The sequence below is a fragment of the Amphiura filiformis genome, chromosome 9 (assembly GCF_039555335.1).
Source record: "Amphiura filiformis chromosome 9, Afil_fr2py, whole genome shotgun sequence".
NCBI lineage: Eukaryota > Metazoa > Echinodermata > Ophiuroidea > Amphilepidida > Amphiuridae > Amphiura > Amphiura filiformis.
Window position 1 is genome coordinate 69036906 of NC_092636.1, and position 12238 is coordinate 69049143.

General features: G+C 40.2%; 1 protein-coding gene across 1 annotated transcript in view; it reads left to right on the forward strand.

Moving 5' to 3' along the window:
- The first annotated feature begins 67 nt into the window (after positions 1-67).
- Positions 68-12238, forward strand: part of LOC140161387 (DNA repair protein RAD51 homolog 4-like) — a 28547-nt gene continuing 16376 nt past the window's right edge. Inside the window, exon 1 of the mRNA XM_072184897.1 lies at positions 68-265. Within this exon, the coding sequence (XP_072040998.1) occupies positions 184-265 (82 nt within the window). The 5' untranslated portion in view covers positions 68-183. The remainder of the gene's footprint in view (positions 266-12238) is intronic.

Here is a 12238-nt window from a genome sequence, read left to right on the forward strand (position 1 = left end):
TCTACCATGGCAACATGGGTGCGTCTACAATAGACGGATCTACGTGAAGAATTGAATTGAATCAACCTGCCGCGGGAAATTCCTTTCCAAAATGACGGATGATTTCATTTATCAACATGATATACAGCTTTTAACACACAGCAAGCACATCCCACAGAGTGCTGATTTCATGGGGAATCCGTGATGACTTTGCTCCGTGTTGGTTTGTGTCCTGCACTGTCAACAGATGTTCTGGAATCGTTGAATAAAGCAAGCATTAAAACAGGTGACTGGATATAAGCAAATAATGAATGATAAGCTTAAAATAAATTTCTAGTACTAGTACAGTTCCAATAATTGAAACTCCCCGCTCCGACGGGGAGTTCCAACAGGTGCTGTGTATGAGTTTGTATGTGTTTAATGTGCATTCACATACACACTTAGCCGTCAGTACGAAGAAATCGTTGCTCCAAAAATGATTGCAAATTACACATTTGTAATCATTTTTCACCACAAAATATGATATGAAAACACAGGTGAGCAATGTATGAATATATGGAGAGGTGAAACAGGTTGTTAATTATTGTCAATATGAATATTTTGCGACATTTATAATGGAAATAATTAACACTGTAGACACCCTGGCACCTACAACTTGAGAACAAGTCCTCAAACATTCGAAATTTGTAGTTACTACATGTACAACTGGTACTAGTACAACTTTGTCAAAGATTGACTTTCATCAAAAATATTCAGCCAACATTTAATGAACCTTCTGAACCTTCTGAATGTTTAGTCAGCAGGGCGGTTTTCCGCAAGTCGCTAACTTGTGTGGGTTGCGCGCATTTAAATTGCAGGTGTGCCATCGTTTTGTTGTAAGTCAGCGTCAGTGTCATCATTCTGTTTTAAGTCTATTGTGTCTTTTTGCTTGAAGTCTACAGTGTCTTTGTGTTTGAAGTCTAAAGTGTCTTTCTGCTTGAAGTCCACGGTGTCTTTCTGTTTGAAGTCAGTGTCTTTCTGCTTGAAATCTGCAGTTGCTTTCTGCTTGAAGTCCACGGTGTCTTTCTGCTTGAAATCCACGGTGTCTTTCTGCTTGAAATCTGCAGTTGCTTTCTGCTTGAAGTCCACGGTGTCTTTCTGCTTGAAATCCACGGTGTCTTTCTGCTTGAAATCTGCAGTTGCTTTCTGCTTGAAGTCCACGGTGTCTTTCTGCTTGAAATCCACGGTGTCTTTCTGCTTGAAATCCACGGTGTCTTTCTGCTTGAAATCCACGGTGTCTTTCTGCTTGAGATCCACAGTGTCTTTCTGCTTGAAAACCACAGTGTCTTTCTGCTTGAAAACCACAGTGTCTTTCTGCTTGAAGTCTCACGGTGTCTTTCTGCTTGAAGCCCACGGTGTCTTTCTGCTTGAAATCTACAGTGTCTTTCTGCTTGAAAACCACAGTGTCTTTCTGCTTGAAGTCTACAGTGTCTTTCTGCTTGAAGTCCACAGTGTCTTTCTGCTTGAAGTCTACAGTGTCCTTCTGCTTGAAGTCCACAGTGTCTTTCTGCTTGAAGTCTACAGTGTCTTTCTGCTTGAAGTCTACAGTGTCCCCATTTTGCTGGAAGTTTACAGTGTCATCATTTTGCTTAAAATTTACAGTGTCATCATTCTGCTTTAAGTTTACAGTGTTCTTGGAAAAAATGAATATTTAAAAACATCTTTTCTTGCAAACGGCACTTCTGCTTTCTGCTTCCTAGTCCTAGTGGCAGTTATTTGCATGAAGGCTTAATATACGCTCCTTGTTTATACCAACCAAGTTGTCTTGAATTTTGTGTAACATATTTAGTCGAGCACTTTCCCTCCGCTGCTCGAGTGTTTCCCAACCAAGCTCAGCTATCATCTTGGTGACGCTTGCTTCCCTCTTGTAGTTCCTCATGCAGAAGCGAGCTGCTTTTCTCTGAACCCCTTCTATTTTCTTGATTTGTCCCGCTTTGTAGGGATCCCATGCACAGCTTGCATATTCAAGTTTGGGTCGAACTAAGGTGATATAAGCAGTTGTTTTTACCTCCTTTGGGCAGAACCACAGATTTCTTCTAATCATGCCCATAGTACGATTTGCCTTTTTCACTGTGTTGTCTACTTGTTCAGCCCAATTTAGCTTGTCATCAAGCTGTACTCCTAAGTATGGATGAGAGTTAGGAACCTGGAGTTTTTGGCCACAGAAGATGTAGTCTCTGTGTGGAGGTTGCTTTTATGCGATATCTCCATAATGGAACACTTGGTGGGATTGAAACTCATCTTCCATGTTGACTGCCATTTCTCAAGCTGTTTAAGGTCATCTTGCAAGGAATCCATGTCTTCCTCTGAGGAGATATTTGAGTACACCAAACAGTCGTCAGCGAAGAGACGGACATTATTTTGTATATTATCTGGAAGATCATTTATGAACAGAAGAAAGAGCAGCGGACCCAAAACTGTCCCCTGCGGTACCCCTGACAGGACTGGTTTCGAGTTGACAAATTTCCCTCACATGCTACTCTCTGGAGTGCGCGTGGTAAGAAAATTCTTCATCCAGTCCAGCAAATTTCCTCTTATGCCATAATGATTGAGTTTGCCCAGTAGTCGCTCATGCGCACCTTGTCAAACGCCTTGGAGAAATCTAAGATAGCCATGTGGATAGTCTCACCTTTCTCCAAGGTTCTGGCAATGTCATCCACTGTCAATATCAGCTGAGTTTCAGTAGATCGTTTGCTTCTAAAACCATGTTGTGAATCCACAAGTATGTTGAATTCTTCCAAATGCTTCATGACATGGGAATGGATGATGTGTTCCATTATTTTACAAACAACACTGGTTAGGGAGACAGGACGGTAGTTTTCAGGAGCAGCTTTGTCCCCTTTCTTAAATACACCGCAGATATTCGCTTCTCTCCACTGCCTTGGTAATACTCCCTGGTTTACAGATGTTTGGAATAGGTCTGTGAGAATGGGTGCTAGTTCTGCTGCAAACATCTTAAGAAACCACGGTGGTATTTCATCGGGGCCTGGCGCTTTGTTTGGTAAAAGGTCTTGCAGTTGTTTAAGCACGCCCTTTTCAAAGATGACAAGCTCGGGTACATCAGGGATGTTTTCCCCGCTCAGAGTTGGAATATCTGTGTCGTCCTCCGATGTGAACACACTCGAAAATTGGTTGTTTAATGCTTCAGCTTTCCCCTCTCCATCGCTGATAATTTTATTATCGACTTTCAGGTCTGAAACCCCTGTTTCATTGTTACCAAGTCTCTTTATATATGACCAGAATTGTTTAACATTTTCTTTCATGGCAGTAGTGAGATTGTTTGACACAAACTCCCGTTCGGTTGAAAAATAAAAGAGCATGTGCGATTCTCTCATCACAAAAATAAATCATATATTTGGGTCAAGTGAAGTATAGACAACCTTAAGTTTACATATGGGTTTCCTTGACAAATCCTTTATTTTAAATATAAATATAAATATGTAGTCCGAATAATTAGTCCCAGAACAAATTATTAATTTCTGACATGATTGTGTTCTGGGTCTGAACTGTTTCCGTATGAAATCTTGATGGCAAATTGGACAAAAGAAGCACATGGTTCTACTTGACAGCCTTAATCCCTATTCATCATTCATTCATTCATTTCATTCGACTGCGAAGCAGGCGACTACAAAGTTTCTCCATGTACTACGATCTGAAGCCAAAGTGGCAAAGGCATCTGGCAGTAGAAAGTTGTCGAAATCCCCCAACAGTTTTTGCACATATATAGACAAGTAGGATGTTCTTTGCCTTCCAGGTCTTCTTTTACCATGTAATGGGGTGTAGAGAGCATATCTTCTGCATGGTTCATCTTCCTGCATCCTCAGGATATGTCCCAGGAATCGTAGTTGTTGTGATCTGACAGAGTTGATAAGAGGCACAGTGTTGGTGATGGTATAGACCCTTTCATTACTAACATGGTCAGTGCGTTTGCTATTCATGTTACGTGAATCATGCTATTGTGGACCATCCTTTTGATACTTATTATGTATTTAGGTGGGACTTACCAGAATGGTATAGAGTCCAGTGATTATCAAAAGGTCGAAGGCAACGTCCTGGGCGATATCAGGTCCGTATTATGATAAGTAGGGATGGGCGTATTCCAATATACTACACTCCTCCTTTCTTAGCTAGTCCCGTGGTAATTCGTTGTATGTAGCAAAGTTCATAAATTCTTATAACTTGTAACGTAACACAAACAGTTTATAACTTCAACTCCAACTTGTAGAACAATGTTCTTGAAACGCAGCGTAACTTGGCTAACTCAACTTTTAAAACGTAACGATAATACATAGTTCTTCTGTGACCTTGTTACAGCTCCTCAATTAGTCTCCTTGAGGTCGTGGTATTCCTCTGCGAACGACGTGGCACTGATGATGGACTTTGACGTGCATTTCTTTGAGCTGCTGCTTCCGGAACCGTTCCGCGAGGTACTATCGCTGGACTTGGAACATCTACCGGTGTCTTGTCACTAGTGCTTTCACTTGAGTCGGAAGATTTGGACTCGCTTCTCTTGGAGTCCATTCCCTTGGAGTTGATCTTTGAAACGGCGTTAGTGGCAAATTACTCTCTGTAGCTGGTAGCAAATTGCTTTGAGTAGCTTGTCGCGATGACATCACCTCTCCTCTCCGTAAGTGATCTACATGTCGCTTCCATACTCTTCCATCCGTAAGCGTCCACAATGTACGACTTAGGCGCTGACCGCTCTGCAATGGTACCAGGCCACCATGTTTGCTCCTTTCTACAATCTTTCACTAGCACTGTCTCACCAGGAAAGAATTCTCTGTATTTGCTGTGCATGTCATAATGGTCTTTCTGCATTGCTTGTTTACTGATGACTCGTTCTTGCAGATTTGGACGAACTAGCGATAGGCGTGTTCGGATTTCTCGTCCAATAAACAGCTTCGCTGGACTGCATCCTGTTGTCGCGTGTTTGGTAGATCTGTATGTCATTAAGAAGTTGTCCAATCTTTGTTGTATATTCCCTGTAGCCGCGCTGATACCTTTCTTGAATGATTGTAACCATTCGTTCAGCTGCTCCGTTGCTAGAGGGTTGATATGGTGATACTCTTATACTTTTTACTCCTTGTTTCTTCAGGAAGTTTTGATATTCTTCGCTCCTGAATTGCGGACCGTTGTCGCTTACGATTTGAAGTGGTAACCCCCATATCTCGTGAATAATTCTCGTAGCACGTTAACTGTCGCTTGTGCTGTCGTACTCTTCATTAGTATAACTTCTGGCCATTTTGAGTATGCATCTGTAATGACTAGGAAATTTTGTCCATCTTTCTCAGCGAAATCTATATGGACTCGTTGCCATGGTGCTCCAGGCCACATCCAGGGCATCAAAGGTGCTGTTGCTGGCTTGTTTTTCACTTGTTGACAACTGGAACACAGTTTGACCGTCTCTTCAATTTCGTTGTCCATGTTTGGCCACCAAACCCAACTGCGTGCAATCTCCTTCATTCAACCATACCTGGAATGCGCTGTGTGTAACTCTTGCAGTATATCTTGTTGATACCTTGCTGGAACAATCACTCTTAGGCCCCATAATATGCATTATTATGTTTTGATGGATCCAAGTTGTGATAATATTGGATCCAAAACATAATAATGATAAAATTGATGCTTTTACGCCCAATATTTATTGGTCTCGCTATGAGTTTTAAAATATTGGACTCGACTCGTCCAATATTTTAAAACTCATAGCTCGACCAATAAATATGGGCTCAACCGATCCAATTTTATATCAGTCTTGTTCTACTGAGAGCTCATATTTGCGATTGAAATAGGGTTTCAAACGTAAATCGTCTACTTCCTGTGGCCATCCAGTTCTAGTAAACTCTAGTACTCTTGACAATACTGGATCACGTTGTGTCGCGTTCTGGATCTCCTTGCTCGTTATTGGTAAATTCAAAGGCCATTATATGACCTCTGATAAGAGCTATTTGGCGCCCTAGTGGTTGCCACATCTTGCTAACTGCTCCTACTGTTTGTGATGATTTTACCTGTTTGTAGACCTTGTATCTGTCTATAATTTTAACTGTGAGCTGATTTTACAGTGCTGCTAACACTGGATGTACTGTGAACTATGTATTTGTCTTCACTTTGGACAATTTTGAGGTAAAATTTCTTGGATTTGTTGTATTCTAAAACTGTATATACTGCTAGTGTGTGTGTGGACAGCTACTCTACCTGCTCAGTCAACCTAACCTAATCTCCTGTACCAACTATATAGGTGAACCAAGAACTTGTGGAGCAAAATCAATGAATTATTGATTATGTTATCATCTTTGCAATGGGAATTATAGTAACTGATTTCAAGTATCTCTGGTTGCTTGTTTTGTTTACATGTTTGCAAGCTGATCAGAGGTTTACAACAGAGACACAACTTCAGTATAGCTATAGACCTAATGTGACTGGAAAAACTTTTAGTCACAAAAAGTTCCTAACTTCCCGTGTTCAACTGTATCCAAACACCACAGCTTCATTCCAACTTGATCTGCTTATCTGTGGCGATATAGAACTGAACCCTGGTCCTTCATCATCATCTGATGAAAACAGTAAATATAGCAGATCTGAATTATTTCACATAGGCTCAAAATGTTCCAAATTGCCTGTGTCCTCTACCATCTGGGCTACAATCAAAGGACTTGGTATTCAGGGTAAGCAGTCTACTCATCGGGGGTTCCGTGGTGGTATTAGACAAGATCAAAGTTTTTCAAATAGAACTATTAACCATCGGCGGAATGACATTCCTGAATTGGGGACCACGGATCCAGAACAGCTTGCAAGCCCTGAAGTATCAAATGATGGAAGGCACTCACCAAATTATGATGCAGATGAAGACAAGTTTGACTGTTTTAAATCAAGGGGTCTACATTTTATTCATATAAATACTCAATCACTGCTACCTAAACTTTCTGAATTGAAAATTATTGTAAACAAAACTAGAGCTTCAATAATTGCAATATCCGAAACATGGATTGATGATTCTGTTACAGACTCTGAAATTGAAATAGAAGGCTTTAATGTTCTTCGTAATGACAGAAATAGACATGGAGGGGGAGTGTGTTTGTACATTAAAGATAGCATTGCCTTTAATGCAAGATTAGATCTTTGCAATGATCAGATCGAATCGATTTGGGCTGAATTATTGTTCCCCAAAACAAAACCAATTGTTGTAGGGGCTTGCTACCGCCCTCAAACTAACTCTCACTTCTTTGACATATTTGAAGAGACTTTGTCTAGAATTCAATCTGATTTGGAACTCATTATACTTGGTGATTTTAATGTCGATTATGCCTTAAAACAAGTTAAAAATGAAACATGTGTTGCAAATGTTTGATTGTAAACAAGTTATTGATTCCCCAACTAGAGTGTGTAAAACAAGATCTTCTATTCTGGACCATGTCATCTGCAATAACCTTGACAACATCACCCAATCAGGTACAGTCGGTGTAGGCATTAGCGATCATCAGTTTCTTATTTATTGCACTAGAAAGACAAAGAAGGTGAAGTTCAATAAACACAACGTGGTCAACGTATGTTCTCTTAAGAATTACAGCAAAGATGATCTGCTGGTTGCACTGACTGATACTGACTGGTCACATGTTTATTGCAGTGATGTGGATTCTGCTTGGAATGTATTTAAAATGAACTTGTTGAGTGTCATTGACAAAATAGCTCCTGTCAAAGAGGTTCGAATAAAAAATAAAACCGAACCATGGATGAATAATGACATCTTGGATAACATCCGTACAAGAGATAAGCTTTTGCACAATTTTAAACATGATAACAATCCTGAGGTTTACACAAAGTTCTGTAAAATCAGAAATCAAATTCAACGGGATATCAAAAAGGCAAAAGCTTCATATTTTTCTAACAAAATTGAAGAAAACAAAAACAATCCTAAAGGTCTTTGGAAACAATTTAAATCTCTTGGCTACAGCTCCAAAGGTAAAGATCATTCTCAAATTGTTTTAACTGTGAATGGTGAGAAGTGTTTTAATTCTAAAAAAGTCGCCAATTGTTTTAATGATTTTTACACTACTGTTGCTGGCAACCTAGTGAAAGATCTCCCACCATCGAAAGGTCTTTTTTCGACTGAGTCTGAAGTTTTTAAAAAATTTTATAAAGAAAAGGATGTGAAACCAAACAGTTTTAGACTCTCATCCATCACTTCTGATTTTGTTTTTAAAGAACTCTGTTCATTAAACACATCTAAAAGTACTGGGCTCGATGGTATCCCAGCAAGATTTCTTAGGGATGGAGCCTTGGTCATCAAAGATCATTTAACGCACATTATCAATTTATCTATCAGTTCAAGTTCAGTTCCAACCGAATTTAAAATGGCTCGTGTTAAACCACTTTTTAAGAAAAATGTAAGAACAGAAGTTGGTAACTATCGTCCTGTGAGCATTCTTAGTGTTACTTCCAAGATCCTTGAGAGGGCCGTCTATGTCCAGCTTGAGAACTACTTAACAAAGAATAACATCCTTTACAGCTCCCAGTCTGGATTTAGGGGGCTTTTCTCAACGGACACATGTTTGACTCACCTTACTGACTATATTCATAGTCAGACCGCTTCTGGCAATTTTACTGGTATGGTTTTGATTGATCTGCAAAAGGCTTTCGACACTGTTGACCATGTCATTCTTTTGAAAAAATTAGAGGCCTTGGGAGTGTCCTCGGTTGAGTGGTTTAAATCTTATTTAACTGGTAGGAGGCAAATCGTCAATGTCAACCAGGTTGATTCTGCCCCACTTGATATTTCCTGTGGAGTTCCAAGGCAGTATCCTTGGTCCACTCCTCTTTCTCTGCTATGTGAATGACATGCCCACCAGTGTCGACTGCAAATCACTTTTATACGCTGATGACAGTGTCTTGCTTGTTTCTGATAAAGATCCCCAAAAGATTGCTGATAAACTGAGTCTCGAATTAGACTCTTGCAGGCAATGGATGATAGATAATAAGCTCTCCCTTCATCTTGGTAAAACTGAGGCCATCTTATTTGGTACCAAAAGGAAGCTAAATTCAGTTGATAGTTTTACTGTTGCTTGCAATGGGGAGCTAATTAATACCTCTCTGTCTGTGAAATATTTAGGGGTCACCCTCAATAACACTCTTTCCGGTGAATCAATTGCTTCTAATATTATCAAAAAAGCAAACGGGAGACTCAAATTCTTGTACAGACATGCAGACTTTTTATGCATGAAAACACGCAAGACACTGTGTTCAGCTTTAATTCTTTGTCATTTCGATTATGCTTGTTCTTCATGGTATACAGGGTTATCTAAAAACTACAAAAACAAATTACAAATTATGCAAAACAAGATCGTTCGTTTTATTTTGGATGTGGGGCCACGTACTCATATTGGGCAGAAAGAATTGGATTTGGTGGGTATGCTATCAAGTCAAGACAGAGTAGTTCAATTAAAACTTAGTCATGTTTTTAAAATTTTCCATAACTGTTGTCCTGAATATATGAAAATGCATTTTACTAGAGTATCATCTCTTCATAATTACAGTACCAGGGGTAGTCCATTCAACTTTAAGGTTCCTCACTCCAAGGGCCAAAATAGCCTCACTTTCTTTAATAGTGCAATTCATCATTGGAACTCACTGCCAAATGAAATCAAGAACATCAATGATTTTAAATTGTACAAACAATCTGTCAAACAGTTTTTAGCTGATCAAGGGCCCATTTGATTTTGAGGGTTTGAGCTGGTCTCACATTTCTGCTTTTTGCGTCCTTTGTGCACATTGTCTCTGTTCTTGTTTTTGTATGGCAGTTTGTTCCTATCTTTCTCTTGCTTGTAAAGGACCCCAATGGAAATAAGCTTTTCCCAAGGCTTTTTGGGCTATCCTTGGTACTTGTGTTGATTTGTAATTTCGTTATACAATTTTGATGTGCAATATATTTTATTTTGTTATAATAATACTGTATATGTAGTGTAATTTGTATGTTATTCTTATAGTACCAAATAAAATCAATCAATCAATTCTCCAACATCTTGTCTTCTACTCTGAAGATTGCGTCTTCTTCTTTCTCTATCACTGGTAATATGGTAGACGTGACAAGGCGTCTGCTAGCGTGTTCTGCTTTGCTGGGATGTACTTGATGTCATATGTGAATGCTGAAAGCGTAATAGCCCATCTTTGCAGACGTTGTGCAGCTAATGTTGGTATACCGGTCTTTGGTCCTAGTATTCGCTCCAAAGGCTTGTGGTCAGTCAGAATTGTGAACTTTCTTCCGTAAAGGTACATTCTGAACTTCTTGAGTCCAAACATAATTGCCAAGGCTTCTTTGTCGAGTTGAGCGTAACCCTTCTCATGCTTGTCCAGACTTCGTGATGCATATGCGATAGGTCGTCGTGATCCGTCTTCGTAAACATGCATGATCACCGCTCCAACACCGTGATGGCGAAGCGTCCGCTGCCAACTCTAACGGCAATTGTGAGTCGAGTGTGTCAGTATCTTTTCAGATGTCAATATGTTCTTGACTGTCTCAAAAGCTGTCGTGCAAGCGTCTGTCCAGTTCCATGGTTTATCACATAACAGTTCATTCAGTGGATGTATCACCGTGAGACAGATGAGGTGCTGAATTGAGCTTGAAAATTCACCATGCCTAGAAATGATCGCACTTCCGTAACATTCTGCGGTTGTGGTGCGTCCTTGATAGCTTTGATCTTGTGATCCGTAGGCTGAATTCCTTGAGCTGAGATTCTTCTACCCATGTACTCCACTTGCTGTTCCATGAACTTGCATTTCTCTGGTTTTACTCGTAGTCCATACTTCTGCAGTCGTTGAAGTACGTTTTCCAGATTGTGAAGATGTTCTTCGTCGTTTCTTCCGCTTACTAAAATGTCGTCCATAATGGCACATGTGTAATCCAATCCTGCCAAAGCTTGATCCATGAATCGTTGCCAAATGGCTGGACTCGAGGAAATTCCAAAGGGTAAACGTGTATAGCGGAATAATCCCTTCCATGTGGATATTATCACCAATTCTTGAGATTTGTCATCTAACAACATCTGTTGATAAGCGCATTTCAAGTCAATTTTGGTAAATTTCTCACCTCCCGCCATCTTGCTGAATACTTCTTCTGGCGTCGGCATTGGAAATTCATCTGTATGTATAGCTTGGTTGACGCTTAACTTTATAATCTCCACATAATCTCACCGTTCCGTCTTGCTTTGGTATGCAAACCAGGGTGTCGCCCATTCACTAAAATCTACAGGAACGATAATACCTTCGTCTTGCATTCTCTGTAATTCTCTATCTACCGCTGGACGTAGGGCGTGCAGTGCAGGTCGTGCTTTGTGAAATACTGGAACTGCGTTTTCCTTCACATGAAGTGTTGCTTTCATACCCTTCACTGTACCCAATCCTGGTTGAAATACTTCACTATACTTCTACTTCAATTCAGGCACCGTGCATGAACTCTTGACACTGTATTGACCTTGTTGTGGAAACAAATTATGCCAGTCTAAGATTATCTCCGCTAGCCAATCTCTACCAAATAATGGTGGTGCATAGCTGTCTGCATCTACAACAACTAATCGTAGTAATCCTGCGTGTTGATCTTGGTACTTTACATCAACATTGATCTCTCCTGCCAAGTTCAAAGGTGTACCGGCATAAGCATGTAGTGGACGAGACACTGGTTTCAATGGAAACTTACTGAAATGCTTCAGGTAATCCTTGATATTAACCATCGACGGTCCTGCTCCCGTGTCCAACTCCATCTGTAATTTCACTCCTTCAATTTCCACTGGTAGGAAGACTGGTTTTGACGATGTGTAATTTACACTGTCTTGCTTGCGTTATCTTGTTTGTCGTCATCATGCGTGTCGTCTCGCTTTGTCGTCACTATCGCCTGTAGTCGTAATGGTGAAAGTAGCTTCACGAAAATCTTCAAATTGTTCATCGCCTTCTGTTACGTGAGCGTACTGTGTTTTGTTTTGCATGGTAGTTTGACGTTGCATGCCCACATTCTGATTTCAAATGTCCTACTCGATTACATTTGTAACATGTAAAGTTCTTGTACTTGCATTCATTTGGGGAATGATTAGTTAAGCCACACCTGTAACACTTGCGTTTCCCATTGTCGTTAGGTCTGCCGTCCGTGTTGTTGGTTGACTTCCGTTGACCAAATTTGGGTCTAAATTTCCCCCGTCCACTTCCAGAACTTCTGTTGTTACCACGTCCATGTCCTATT